This window comes from Hemiscyllium ocellatum, chromosome 8 (assembly GCF_020745735.1).
Source record: "Hemiscyllium ocellatum isolate sHemOce1 chromosome 8, sHemOce1.pat.X.cur, whole genome shotgun sequence".
NCBI classification, from domain to species: Eukaryota; Metazoa; Chordata; class Chondrichthyes; order Orectolobiformes; family Hemiscylliidae; genus Hemiscyllium; species Hemiscyllium ocellatum.
The window spans coordinates 41,167,316-41,182,804 of NC_083408.1; the positions used below are offsets into that span (position 1 = coordinate 41,167,316).

Here is a 15,489-nt window from a genome sequence, read left to right on the forward strand (position 1 = left end):
GCTGGAGATCACAGCTGAAAATGTGTTGCTGGTCAAAGCACAGCAGGCCAGGCAGCATCTCAGGAATAGAGAATTCGACGTTTCGAGCATAAGCCCTTCATCAGGAATTCCTGATGAAGGGCTTATGCCCGAAACGTCGAATTCTCTATTCCTGAGATGCTGCCTGGCCTGCTGTGCTTTGACCAGCAACACATTTTCAGCTATCAACAGGGCAAACACTATTTGAACACTTGCGTATTCTTACTAAAAACTGGCACAACTATACTTGAAACTAAGGATTCTAATCTTTATTCTGACAATCACGGGATTTGCTTCCTCGAGTACAGCTAAATGGTACACTGGTTTGTGTCATACCTTGAGCTGACTAGCAAATCTCACATCCAGTTAGTCATCAGCAGTGTCAAGTTTCATCTCCTGAATATCATCCACTGCACGAATGCTCCCACTTCAGCCCACAATGTTGCCACCTTGCAGTAGTCAGTCTCCAAGTTTCCGTTTTGTAACCCATCAAGAACTCTATTGTCTTCATCTTACCCTGCACTGAGTCCAAATAGTCCATCACTTAATTGTCAAGAAAGGGACATCAAGATCACATCCAAGTTAGGCTGGCATTCATCAAAATTCAGACTAGCTCCAACCATCTTTATTAAATCAACACAACTTAGAACACAAAAATGTGATTTGCACATTCAGGCATGAGTTTCAAACTGCTGAAACTAAGTAAATAGATCTTCCTAAACAGCACAACTCAATCAGGAAACTAGAATTATAGTGCAATCTAATTGCTCCCATCACCCTATTAGTTGTTAGCTTAACAATTCCTGTGAAAGGTTTTTGCTTTTCTCTTTGCTTGCTTCTTTGGACTTTATTGCCCTTTTATAAATGTTGTGATTCTGCTTTACATAGAGCTTATTTTTTTCTTTCTTACCTTTCAACATCATGAACAATCACTTGCTCATCATTTCCTACAAAAAGGGAAAGAGAAAGGACATTAACCTTCAACACAATAAGTTTGTTCTAAAGATGCTGTTAGAAATACCGTTTTACATAACAGTTATCTCTTCATGCATACACCAACTACAGGATTATAATGACCTCAAGACCAATGTTGAAGTCATGATTTCTTTTGTATTTAAAATATGGTCGCTGTAGCAAACACCAACCACAGTGCCGTATATTATTCCAAAATCTTAAATAATTGAATACATAATCATCAAGCAGCTTTTTGTCCACAATACACCTCTGGTCTGTGGTTTTTAACTATCATCTGTTCAGTTTTGCTACCTACTGCACTGGGTCATTTCATGCCAAATTTCATTTTTGGTTTTGACCAGCTGGGTGTCACATAGTAAAGTTTAATAATGTCTATCTCTCCAAGCCAGTTTTTAATTTTTCTCTTTGACATAAATGCCTACCTCGAGATGGATTGCTCAAGCCTCCCAAAAATTAGGCTGCTAGTTAGCAAGCACACTTCAAAACTTTAGAACATTCTATATCGGTTCAGAGAAACTGCTAGAGATTGAACAGTGGTAAGCTGTAAGCTACTCAATCACAGAATCATACAGCACTGAAGATGTTCTTTGGCTCATCAAGTCCATATCGACATAGCTACACTAATCCCATTTTCCAGCACTTGGCCAACAGCCTTGAACATTATGACATTTCAAATGCTCATCCATGCACTTCTCAAAGGTTGTGAGGTCTCCTGCCTCTACTGCCCTCTGAGGCAGTGCATTCCAAATTCCCACCACCTTCTGGATGAAATTTATTTTTCCTCAAATTCCCTCTAAACCTCCTTGTCTTCAACTCAGATTAGGCTAAATCCTGATGAATGCCCTTTACACTATCTACAGTGCAGGGATTGATGAACTGCATGACTGACTTTATTTAAAAATAATAAAAGACAAGGAAACATTCCAGCAGAGCTCCATGCAATTGAAAATGCTGTGGAAGCTGTAGATCCAAAATAAAAATTGTTGGAAAAAAGCAAGGGGTCTGACAGCATCTGTGGAGAGATATAAAGAGTTCCACAGAAGAGTCATATTGGACTCCAAATATTAACACCACATCTCCCTCCGTAGATGCTGTCAGACCTGCTAAGATTTGAGCACTTTTATTTTATTGGAGTTCTTTGTGACCTGCCTGCACATGAGCAGTCAGATTGATTGGCAGGCGGAGCTGCAGCCATTTATACCTTTAACAATTTTAGGCACTACATGTAAAATCCCATAAAGGAAAAGATACAATATCCTTTCTTTACAAAAAGAAGTTTGACTATTTACCATTCCAAGTCAACCTAGAAGTGGCTATAACATAAAAGTCATTTTCTGAAACCTGCAGAACTCATGGCGATGGTTTTGTCTGGAGGTGATAACTTCCATCCTCGATACTGTCTGCCATTTTGACTTCTCAAATTGCTTTTTCTATTTTGTTTTCTTGGAAGCCTAATCTTCTTATATTTGCTGCTTCAATGGTTGCTTGGGTTCTTATATACCCTACTTCATTTCTCTAACCAGAGCACCATTGCTGACATTTAATTCTGAAAAGACCATCTCCTGACTGGTCTTCCACACCTTGTTATGAGTGCAATGCATGCTATGTATCTCCACCTGTTTTTACAAGGCTGTAATGTCCTCAAATGTGCTCTGGGTTCAAGCCATTGTTTCTGCAGTTGCTCATGCTAAGCCTGATCTGTGTTTTGTCGGAGTTGTGCCAACTCTTCCAGCAGATGGACACTTGCGTCAATGGATTGGTGATGCACAGTTTATAGCTCATTGTGCTTCCTTTCTTGGTCTTTCAGCCCTTCATTCATGTTTGAGGTCGGAACACAGACATCCCATAAAAAATTTTGTTCATTTCCAAGATGGTATTCTCAAGTTTACATTTATCTGAGCTGGTTGTTCACCGTCTTGCTCTTGGAGTTTCATTTTCTTCTCCACAGCACAGAACTGAGTTTTTAGTTTCACTAATTCAGCAGAAAGAAAGACATTCCGTTCTTTATCATCCAATTCTACAAGTGCTTCGTGAATGGTCTGCTGCAGTTTCTAATGTGTCTTTGATAATTGATTGACCTCCGATTGTGACAATTAATTATTGAGCAAGTACCATCGACAGTTGAATAAATAACAGCTTTTGTTATATGAAATAGGTTGCATCAATGTTGAGTCATGCCATTTGTTTTGAAAAATATCCCAGTTATATTCTAAAGATTTATGAATTAAGTAGTAGTTAGTATGCCTAATTGTGTATTTCATTTAGGCAATATCTAGACATTCTGCAACACCTGGAAAAAAACAATTTGAAGGTGTATTTAACGTGAATTATATGTAGCTGGTTAAGTAACATATCTTGCTAAGAATGAGTTTCCAAAAGTGAGAATAATTGACCCAGGCCACAATGTAGCATAAGGGCAAGTTGTCAAGAACAGTGTGAATGAAGCTCAGATAGAATTCCCTATTCCTAAACCTAAACGAGGAATCATCAGATTTCTGGGGATGCATGGCTTTTATCAGAAATTTACACCAACTTTAACACCTCAATGTCGAACACCTCTAACAGATTTATTACAAAAAACAGGTAAAGGCAATATTGTCAAAACGTCTGCCAAACAGTTTTTACAATCTAAAGGCAATCCTAATAGATGAAATTGTGTTGGCTCCCCCTGACTTCATTGAGCCTTTTAAAATGGCAATTGATGCAACTGATTTGGAGGTCAGTGCAGTTTTATTGCAAGATGACAAATCAGGAATAGGGAAGTCAGTGGGATACTTTTCTAACAAATTTCTAACCAATATTAGTAAGTATACCTACAGGACCTTCTGGCATTGTTACTGGTTGTTAATTCAATTTTATAAGAATTGCTCATATTGCTGGAAAATATCATGTAATTGTAGATATATCAAGAATTAAATGAAGCAGAACAGGTTGAAATTTGAAAGGAGAAATAATGATAAATTGTACCAAACCTAGCACAAAGGATGATTGAAGGACTTTTTTGTTTTTTTTCCCCTCATAACCTGTCATGTTTACCTTGAGATGAAATGCATTTAAAAATAGTGATTCATCTTATCAAGGATGGATAAAAAAAATCAGCTGGGAAAATTTAAGTAAGGGCTGTTATGTTGCAGAGAATGAACCAAACTTTTTTTCTTAATAACGCAAAGGAAAAATGGAACATATTGCTTTTACCTAACAGTTACATAAAGGCAAGTAACTTTTGGAGAAGTTAGATTTCATACCTTTGACAACCTGCTGACACCAAATGGCTTTGAATTGAAATAAAGAACTGCCCAGCAACAAGCTTTTGTACCTATTTGAACTTCCAGTTTTGTAACAGAAATCAGGAGTGTGGTTGTACTGAAACTTCCAAGAGCTGCTAAGCCACTACAACTTTAGGACCTTCTGTGAATGGAAGAAAACCAGCACTAAAAGTCTCTGAAAAGAATCATTTCACTTAAGCAAAGAACCTAGGGCCAACTGACTGGCCACCAAATTACGATTTGCCACAATCTACAGCAACATAATATCATTAAAAGCGACTTTCATCAAATTAAAGTCACTTCATTCCATTCTTGTGGTCTGGACTCAATCCACAGAATTTATTCCTTTCTGCCTATATTTTCTACCCACAATGTTTCTGCAAGACTGTCCTTTGTGAATGAATATATGTTTGTTTGGATTTAAAGGGGCATAGTTTAAGTTTCCATGTTAGTAATTAACAATCTATTTTGCCACTTGTTTGATGATAAGCTTGTTAAAAATAAGTACAATTTTGTCTTATTTATTGATGAAACATGATGCAAGCTTATTTTATTTTACGAAGTGGTCAAACTCAGATAAATGCACAAACTGTGATTAAATTAAACATTTGCAACACGTTGTAGAATAGTAGCGCTTGATTTTCTGCACACTCTTGGATGTTGAACACTTTATTAGTGCATGTAGCAGGGATACCTTGCAAAATTGAGTGTTCTAGTTTCGCCCTTCTCAATTTTTTTCCTGCTGTGACCCCATTTTGAGACTCAAAAATTGTCATGACCCCATGATGAGAAATGGAGGTAGAGGGAACGAGGGTAGGAGAAGACTAATAGGAGGCGGTGTGTTGATCACTGGAGCCTCAGAGCTTGCAACCCCTAATATTTAAGTTTGTGACCTCACTTGGGGCCCCAGTTCCCCACTGGAGCTGTTTCAAGTAGGACACGCCTTTTTCTAGCTCTTTTCTTTTACACTTAAAACCTGTAAGCTTCATCAACCTGCAAGAATTGCTTTGTAATTTCACACATGCTTTTTGACGCTAATGGTCTTAGATTTGCTAGACAAACCATTCTAGAAATCTTCACAGGGTTGGATAAAATCACAAACAAATAAAAAGAATTATGCATCAGCTCACTTGAAGTAGTCTACGGATTCTATCAGCTTCTATCTAAACGCTGTGAATTATAGTCAAGGAATCACATACTTAAACCAGCTTGGAAATGATTTTCCTGTGGATCTACCTTCAGTGGATTTTTTTTTAGCTCTTCAGCTGTTAGCCGTGACATATTAAGTCTGCATCATCATTCCAATTTTAAGCAAATCATAATTTCCTGCTTTCCTGCAGAGACATAAGTCTAGAAACCATAGCTCTACATGCTGTTAAAAAGTTTTACATTCTGCTAGCAAGTCTGTGGCATCCCAGTTTAATGTAAGGAATATTGTGAATATGCTGACAAAATGCCCTTACAACCTTCTCTTACTGGCTACTGAAATAGCACAAATGCGTCCTATTGTTGCCTTTCAATTTTTTTCTCTCAAACAGACATGTTTTTAAATCATCTAAACACTTAGACTTCTCCAACAGAACACTGTTGTGGGAATAAAGCTAGAGATGTTTTAAATGTCTTTATACCATAAATGCAGCAATATTGTTGCAATAAAGCGTTCAAAATGCCAATTTAGTTTCAGAAAGACTCTTGAACAGTTTGTAAATCCCTTACCCAAGCTTTTAAATCTAATCAGTCATTTTAAAATAAGAGGAATATCCTCCATAATTTCTCTTTAGTTTGAAACAAAGTGGCAGAATAGACAGGTATCTTTCCCACATTTTCAAAATGGTGACACAACTTTGAAAAAAAAAATCCTGACTTTAAGTGATAGAGTTTTCTCAGATCTGAAAATAGTTTCCCCGATCTGAATGGCTTGCTTTCGCTTCCAAAACAGGTTTCTTGAAGGTCCAATTTGATTCTGCTTCCAACATTCACTTTCAGGGTTTACCTTTTGGGACTATCAGCCTGCTTCTTCCTTAAAGACACATCTCATGGAAGTTATACTCAGCGCTCTATATTGCTGTTCTGCAACATTTCTTTTGACAGTCCTTCTCACATTTTTAATGGACTCTTCACCCAGTTGTTTAAAGCTTTGAGGTAGTCAACAATGTCCACTACTGGTCACCATATCAGATTGTGATGACGGTACAAAGAATCAAATCACTCCTCATGTCGATGGATGGGCTCCTAGCTCAACCTCCGATGCCATCACCCAAGATGGAGTGGGGATGGAGATACATGAGGCACTGGCCTCCCACAGGATACCATCAGGAGGTAGCCCCAGGGCAACCAAAACCAAAAAAACAAACTTCACTGAGCTGCAAAGACAATAATGAAGCTGTGTGGATGAACCATGAGCTGCCAAAACCTGGACTCAGGAGTCTAATGCTGTCGATCCCACTGCCACAACACAGTCATTTAATAATTTGACATAAAATGATATAATAGCTACACCTTCAGGCAAAAAGAGTAATCACACCTTTAATACTACAAAGAGAGTTATATTACGGCTACAAATAATATACCAGAAACCTACAGTTACGTGAACAGCTGAATATGATGGATAGTGTGGACATGTAATCTGCACGCAGATCAATCCTAAGCATCACAAGGTGATATTATGGTAATCACCCAACCACATGAGCTTCCTAAATAATGAGCAAAACATTTATACAACATCTTAGATATATCCTCGATGGAAATGCTTAGGTGAGGTAAGTTGCACTTTGGGAAAGTCACTGCTTAGGCCTTTCAACAAATATCATTAAAATGCACCTGGCCTTGTAGATTAGCAGATCAGTTAAATCATTGTCATGACTAAACTATTTATACAGACCACATATTGTTCGTTCTTTACAGTCTAACAATACATTCCATAAACATATAATACTCAATTTTCCCCATATATATATAAAGGTCAAATATCATCTTTCTTGAGCATGACCAAATCATGCTCCTGTTTCCTGTCTTTTTCATTCAAAACTTACACTGGTTACTCAATAAAAAAAATACATTAATGAAAAACTACAAGTCATTGTAATAAACTTCAGTACCAAAAAATGTTATTACTCTTCTGACATCTTCAAAGCACGAGGTATTTGAGAATATGTAGTCAAGTGTCATTCATAGTTAGCATTTTTAAAACTAAGGGGATTCACAAACCAAATAAAAGCAACCATGTTTTCAACATATCATTCCAGATCAGCTGCCTAACATCTGTTTGAACTTTAGTCCAGCCATATGAATACAACCTGAACTACTTGGCTGAACTACCATTCGACAATTACTCCCAGTTAATGAATCTTCTCAATTTGAAATTAAAACAGAAATTGTTTGGAATTCTCAAGATACCAAACAGCATCTGTGAAGAGAAAGAAGAGTGACAGTTTAAAGTTAGTGCTTATGAAAAGTCACAATGACCTGAAAGTTTATGCTTTCCTCTTCATTAACGTTGCCATGCCACAGTGTAGTACCAGCATTTATTTTTATTAGATTTGCAAAACCTGCATTTGTTCTCAATTTTAAACACTTTGTGCTGCAACAAAGCATAAGCTACTACTAACAGGACTCAACCTTTTGTAACTTTTATCTATTATTTCCCTGGGTTAACTCAACTATCCAACAATCCCAGCCGGCTGCATTTCCAAATGTAATCTTTCAGCCATAATTACCATTTATGTACATAAATACAGATGGGCTATTCATCAATGCTAACTAGCAATCATCTCAGAGGGAATTTTTGAATTAGTGTTGAAAAACAACCTTTTTAAAGAACCAAAAAAGAGCAGTTACAATCCAAGACATAAACCAACATCATCTAGTATGTCAACCACTATCTATAACTGGCTAATCAGAAACTGAGATATTGTTAATTGCATCCTGATGAGCAAAATAAGCGACTAACAGACAGACATTGGATATATGATCTCCATTCAGTTGCACATGATGTAAGAATGTGCATTTTTAATCTTGTGCACATGCGAGTTAAAATCAGAAAGGAGAGCACATGTGGTTATCATTGGATTACTAACAGTACACTACTGTCTACATTACTAGATGGTGCCGTAGTCAAAAAGTGTGGCACTGGAAAAGCACAACAGGTCATGTAGTATCCGTGCAGGACAGTCGACGTCTCGGGTATAAGCCTTTCATCAGGCTTACGCCCCAAATGTCAATTCTCCTGCTCCTCGGATGCTGCCTGACCTGCTTTTCCAGCTCCACTTTTTGACTCTCCAGCATCTGCAGTCCTACTTTCTCCAAATAATTATACATTTGAAGCATGTTTACAAAAGGCATTTTTCATTGAAGGCTGGTTTACCCTCACATTTCACCTTCTCCCACTTATTGTTTTTTTAGCTGTCCTTTGCTGATTTTTTAAGAGGTTTCTCAATCCTCTGAATTCCCACTAACCTTCACCAAATTATATGATGTTCCTTGAGCTTTTATGCTGTCTCTGACTTCTCTTGTCAGCCATGGTCCTCCCCTTGGTATGCTTCTTCTTCCTTGGGAGGGATTTCTTTCTGCTAAGCCTCCAAATTACCCCCAGAAATTCCTGTCATTGCTGTTCCACAGTCTTCCCTGCTAGGCCTTTCTTCCGATCAACTTTGGTCAGCTCCACCCTCATGTCTTTGTAGTTACCTTTCCTCAATTCTAATACTGCTACATCTGATTCTAGCTTCTCCCTTTCGAAGTGCAGGGTGAGTTCTATCATAGCAGGATTATACACTTAATGGTAAGGTCCTGGGTACTGTTACTGAACAAAGAGACCTTGGAGTGCGGATTCATAGTTCTTTAAAAGTAGAGTCACAGATAGGATAGTGAAGGTGTTCAGTATGCTTTCCTTAATTGATCAGAACATTGAGTACAGGAGTTGGGAGGTCATGTTGCATCTGTACAGGACATTGGTTCGGCCACTTTTGAATACTGCGTGCAATTCTGGTCTCTTCCCTATAGGAAGGAAGGATATTGTGAAACTTCAAAGGGTTAACAAAGGATCTACAAGGATGTTGCCAGGGTTGGAGGATTTGAGCTACAAGGAAGAGGTTGAATAGGCTGGGGCTGTTTTCCCTGGAGCGGAGGCTGACCTTATAGAGGTTTGTAAAATCACGAGGGGCATGGATAGGATAAACAGACAAGTTTTTTTTTCCCTGGGGTGGGGGAATTCAGAACTAGAGGACACAGGTTTAAGGTGAGAAGGGAAAGATTTAAAAGGGACCTAAAGGGCAACTTTTTCACGCAGAGGGTGGTGAGTGTAAGAATGAGCTGCCAGAGGGAGTGGTGAAGGTACAATTGCAACATTTTAAAGGCATCTGGATGGGTTTATGAATAGGAAGGGATTCTTAGATTACTTACTGTGTGGAAACAGGCCCTTCGGCCCAACAAGTTCACACCAATCCTCTGAAGCGCAACTCACCCAGACCCATTCCCCTATATTTACCCCTTCACCTAACACTACAGGCAATTTAGCAAGGCCAATTCACCTAACTTGCACATTTTTGGATTGTGGGAGGAAACCGGAGCACCCAGAGGAAACCCACGCAGACACGGAGAACGTGCAAACTCCACACAGAGTGTCACCTGAGGTGGGAATTGAACCCGGGTCTCTGGCGCTGTGAGGCAGCAGTGTCGCCCACGGATATGGGCCAAGTGCTGGCAAATGGGACTAGATTGGGTTAGGATATCTAGTCAGCATGGACGAGTTCGACCAAAGGGTCTGTATTTTGCCATGATTCTATATTATAGTCATGGCCTCCTAGGGTTCCTTTACCTTTGAGAATGTGTGGGAAAGTGTTAAATTTTGAGTTTTGTTAAACAAGAGGTTCAGCTGAGCATGACTCCGATCAGATAAGAACTTGCAGTTAACAATGGGGTGTTGGAGGCAACGGTAATGGGTTAACAAGGTTTCATTAAAAGCATTCATTACATAGAGCCATTTAACAATGTTGGAAGCATTCAATCGTAAAGTCGGTTAACAAGGTGATAAGTATTTATTATGTGAAGCCAGTTAAGGTTAAGAACATTCATTGTGTAACAGCAGATGGCTTAATCTTTACTGTTGGTACTTGCTGATTGTAAATGTCGCCCAATCAATATGTATGTTGCTTTATCTGGATGCTCCTCCTTGTAAAATGACTATATAATTCATTAAGAAATGGCTATTCCAGACAAAACCGAGAACTCATGTCTCTGTGCATATGAGTGATTGTTCTCGCTCCCTCCAGGGCCCAATGAAAAGGTGAAGGAGGTAAAACCACTGTGTCTCGTCTGAGAGGGGAAAGCGGACGACACCTTAGCTCCCTAATCAAGTCTGCTCATGACATCGCCAAATCCAGAATTGCCTGTTCCTTGGTGGGCTCTACCACAAGCTGCTTCAAAAAAAAAACTTCACACATTCTATGAATTACTTTTCTTGGGATCTGCTACCAACATGATTTTCCCAGTCCACCTGCATATTTAAGGCTCGTATGACAGCTGCAACAGTACCTTTCCAACATCTTTTCTATCTCCTGATTTATTTTCTGTCCCACAGCGTGAATACTGCTGGGAGGCCTGTATATAACTCGTACCAGAATCTTTTTCCCTTTGCAGTTCTTCAGATCTACCCACACAGATTCTATGCCTTCCTACACTATATCGCATCTTGCTATTGATTTAACTTAATTTCTTACTGACAAAGCAACCCCACCCCCTCTGCTCACTTGCCTATCCTTTCAATAGGACACATATACTTGGATATTTAGTTCCCAATCCTGATCGCTTTAAAGCCACATCTGTGATATCCACATCATCATATCCACCAATTTCAATCTGTACCACAATCTCATTTGCCTGGTTTTGTATACTGCGTGCATTTAAATACAGCAACCTCTTGCATTCACTGCCACCCTCCTTATAGATGTCCTCTTACCTGCTGTGCCCGAGTTAGATTCCTGACCCTTGCCATTCTCCCTATCCTATTATTTGCTCTTGAAACTACTAACCTTTGCTGAGCCCTCCCCCACTTTAACTTGCTCCATAATTTTCCATGCAACTGAACCCACTATTTAGTTTAAAGCCCCATCTACAGCCCCAGTTATGCCATTCGCCAGGTCTCTGGTACCATCTCGATTCAGGTGGAACCTATCCCATCAGAACAACTCCCTCCTTCCCCAGTATTGGTGCCATTGTCCTATGAATTCAAACCAGATCCTCTGACACCAATCTATCAGCCACATATTTATCTCTTTAATCCAGTTTACCCTGTGTCAATTAGCTCTTCGCTCAGATAGCAATGCAGAAATTACCTCCTTTCTGGCTCTGTTTTTCTAATTCAACCTCTAGCTGCTGATATTCCTTCAAGAGACCCATTTTCCTCTTCCTACCTGTATCGCTGGTACCTACATGAACCATGACAACTGGAACTTTGCCCTCTGACTCCATGTCCCTCTGCAGCCTCGATGAAATATCCTGGACCCGAGCATGCAACACAACCTTTAGGACTCTCAATCCTGGCCACATAAACGTGTGTATTCCCCTGACTATACTATCTCAAATTACAACTGTATTTCTTTTCTGCTCCCTGTATCATGGTGCTATGGTCAGTTTGCTCATCCTCCCTATGGTCTCTGCTCTCATCCACAAAGGGAGCAGAATTCACACCTGTTAGACAAGTTCAATGGCTGACTTTCCTTCAGAACTACCTCCTGGATTCCTGTACCTGCCTCAGAGTCACACACTCCTGTCCCTGATCACCGACTGAATTCAAGGTAGTTAATTTAAGTGGTGTGACTGCCTCTGCCTCTCCCCCTCCCTGTGTTGCAGTGTTCGGAGCTCAGACTCCAGCTCATCAACTGAGCCAGAGTACCTTGAGGCAACCAATGTTTGCTATAGATGTGGTCACTACGAACACAATGGGATTCACCAGCTGCCACAACATGCAGGTACAAACATTGCCTGTATCTTTACTTAATTTATTTAGTTCTTAATTTGATTTTAGAAATCTTACTGGTCTTTCAGTTTGTAAGTATTTGCCCTATGTACCTTCAATCTGAAAGTGAATGTAACAGATAGTTAAATTAATAGCTACTACCAACTAATAAACTTTGGGTTTTCCTGTAATATCATTCTTTCCCCCTGATCTTGGGGTTCAAAGTATCCTGTAAAAAGACCTTACAAACTATGAACTAAAGAAAGCAAGCAAAAATAATCTCTTTCCCTCTGCATTGAATTCTCATTGCCTCCAAATTCCCCAAACTATATACACACTTCAGCTGTGACTCACTCCAGATGTGACTCTCCTTCTTGACCGTGCTTAAAAATGGATTAGCGTGCACCAATTCAACTAAAAAAAAGTCATCTACTCAATCCCCTCCGGGATGCAAGACTAGGTCTATATTAAGCTGTATACTTTTGTGAAAATTAAATTTTCAGCTGCATTAGATTAGATTAGACTTACAGTGTGGAAACAGGCCCTTCGGCCCAACAAGTCCACACCGACCCGCCGAAGCGCAACCCACCCATACCCCTTACCTAACACTACGGGCAATTTAGCTTGGCCAATTCACCTGACCCGCACATCTTTGTGACTGTGGGAGGAAACCGGAGCACCCGGAGGAAACCCACGCAGACACGGGGAGAACGTGCAAACTCCACACAGTCAGTCGCCTGAGTCGGGAATTGAACCCGGGTCTACAGGCGCTGTGAGGCAGCAGTGCTAACCACTGTGCCACCGTGCCGCCCACAATAATAGAACTGCACCAGGTATGACAATGTTTTAAATGCTTTTTATGCTAAAAATTAATTCTTATTATATCAAACAACTTTACTGGAAAATGTTGTTAATGCAAAACTGTTTAGTAGAAAGATAAACTGTGACGTGATGACTGCAATTGCAAATGCAATTTGGCCAAATGTTCCAAATGCATCAATACTGGTCTGTAAATAAATGCAAATTTGCATGCCTATAAATAACAACCAAAGACGAAAATGACATATAAAATAATATATTTTTGCTCCTGAATTTTGTGGTTACAATTTTGATTTTTCTTGGCTACCCATTTCGTGACCTACGATAAAAGGCTCTGAACCGCAAATATCACTCAGACCAATTATAAATCTCAGGTTGGACTCTATTATAAACGACATTTATTATGTAAAATTGATTAAAATAAACATAGCAAATTAAAGACTGATTTCTTCCTGTAGTTATCTACTAATAAAATGTAAATGTTTCAAATCTCGAATAATACTCTCAACATGGAATACAAATCTTTGGGGAGACGGAAAAATTTGAAATTGTCACCAGTTTTACTTTTCTCAACTAAAAACAGGAAATATGACCAAGTTAATGATGTTTCTTTCTCCATGGACCCTGCCAGACCTGCTGACATTCTCCAGCATTTTGTTTTCTTTCAGATTATCAGCATCTGCAGTATTTCCCTTTTACTCTAGCTTTCTCAACTGCTTGGAAAAACAGAGACGCCCTAAGATATATAGATGCAGATTACATCCACTATTAGCTAAGATGGCCAAATTGACAAAGTAAAAGCAGAAGTGCTTTCGCTGCCTACGCAAACTTTGCACCTATCGCTCTGAAGCAGGGATGCCAGACGATTTAAGTAGTAATCTGTAAATCAGCCAACGTAAAGTGCATTTCTTGTGACACAAAAGAACGGACAGTTCAAAGAATCTCTTTAGGCAGAGCGCTCCAATAACCAATGTATGAATGGTCATCAATCTGACACAGAAATGTAAAAAAAATTGGGATGATGATAATGAGGATGGCCATTAATAAAGACTGCCCTAACCTAATGAAGGGTAAAGCAATCACTAAACGCAATATATTGTGAGCTATGTTACTTGTTTTTCCAACAGAAGCAAGTATCTAATACCATCAATTAATTCTGGTGGTTTTCCTTTCAGAAATTATGTCTCTGGGTGTGAAGTAATTGATGGGACATAGGTGTCAAATTATGGAATGTGTGAAAGGAAAGTTGTTCAATGTATCCTATCAGTTGCATGCATGACGCTGTGATCGTTAGCTATAAATTCTGTGTCTTATGGTCCTGGTCCACAGCTACCTGATGAAGGAGCAGCACTCCAAAAGCTAGCACTTCCAAATAACCTGGTGTTGTATGACTTTTAACTTTGTCCACCCCAGTCCAACACAGGCACCGACACGTCATGAAAGAAAATAACACTGAGTGGAAATTTGTGCATGGAACACATACCCAAACTCCCCATTATCAAAACTGTTTCTACTCAGATTAATAGATTAATATGATGTTAAAGTGTGTTTAAAAGTTGTAGCAGAATTCCATTGCACCATTCACAGCCCACCTAAAGGAGACATAGTTAGGCTTTATTGAAAAGATATTATTTGTCACTTATATGAACACATGAAATGTCAATGATTGATGCATTATCTTATTAAAGCCATGGGTGCTGGATATTGTTTTGAAGGATTTATAATGCTTTTGTGATGCAGTGATAGTGTCCCTCCCTCGAGGCGAAAAAAATGATTCAAATTTGATCCGCTTCGACAGTGTGCAATAACACCTCTGAATACCTGGAGACATTCATGAAGAGGGATGGGGGAGCACTGGTATGCTTCTGACCATTCTTAACCAGTCTCAAAAGTAAATTTTAATTTAAATTTACAAGTTTGATGTATCGTTTGATCTGAATTAGAATTCTCCTTATGGGAAGCCACCTGTTTGTCTTGTTTTATTGATTCACTAATTTAGTTAGTTATTTAAAAATGGTATGAAGAGGGATGGTACTGCTATGCTCAAAGCCTTCCTGACTGGTGACCATTTGCTCTGCAAAACCAAATCTTACGTTTAACTTTTCAACTTTCAGTTGAGGCTTTGTCTTTTATTGTAATGCTTCTTTGCCGGGGTTGTTAATTCAGGTTAATTTGTTCAAGAGAGTTACATTAGTTTCATTGTCAATTTCAGAACAGAGTAAAGAGGCTGGGAGAAGCACACTGTGTCCATTGGTTTGTCTTGAAGCATTATAAGGCCTCTGGGCAATGCAGGGGCTGGAGGGCTTCATCAGCTGGCAAAACCACAATTTTAATTTTCATTTGTAAGCTTTCTTTGAGGTGGGGCTTCGTTTTTTGTTGCAGTCCTTTCGGGTGTTGTAACTTTGAGTTTAGTTTAATTCAATTTCAAAAAAGTATAAGGAGTGATAGATTGTACATTGG

General features: G+C 39.1%; 1 protein-coding gene across 1 annotated transcript in view; it reads right to left on the reverse strand.

Moving 5' to 3' along the window:
* dcaf5 (ddb1 and cul4 associated factor 5) overlaps nt 1–15,489 on the reverse strand; it is a 108,243-nt gene that overhangs the window by 74,609 nt on the left and 18,145 nt on the right. Inside the window, exon 3 of the mRNA XM_060828846.1 lies at nt 929–965. Coding sequence (XP_060684829.1) covers nt 929–965 — 37 coding nt within the window. The remainder of the gene's footprint in view (nt 1–928; nt 966–15,489) is intronic.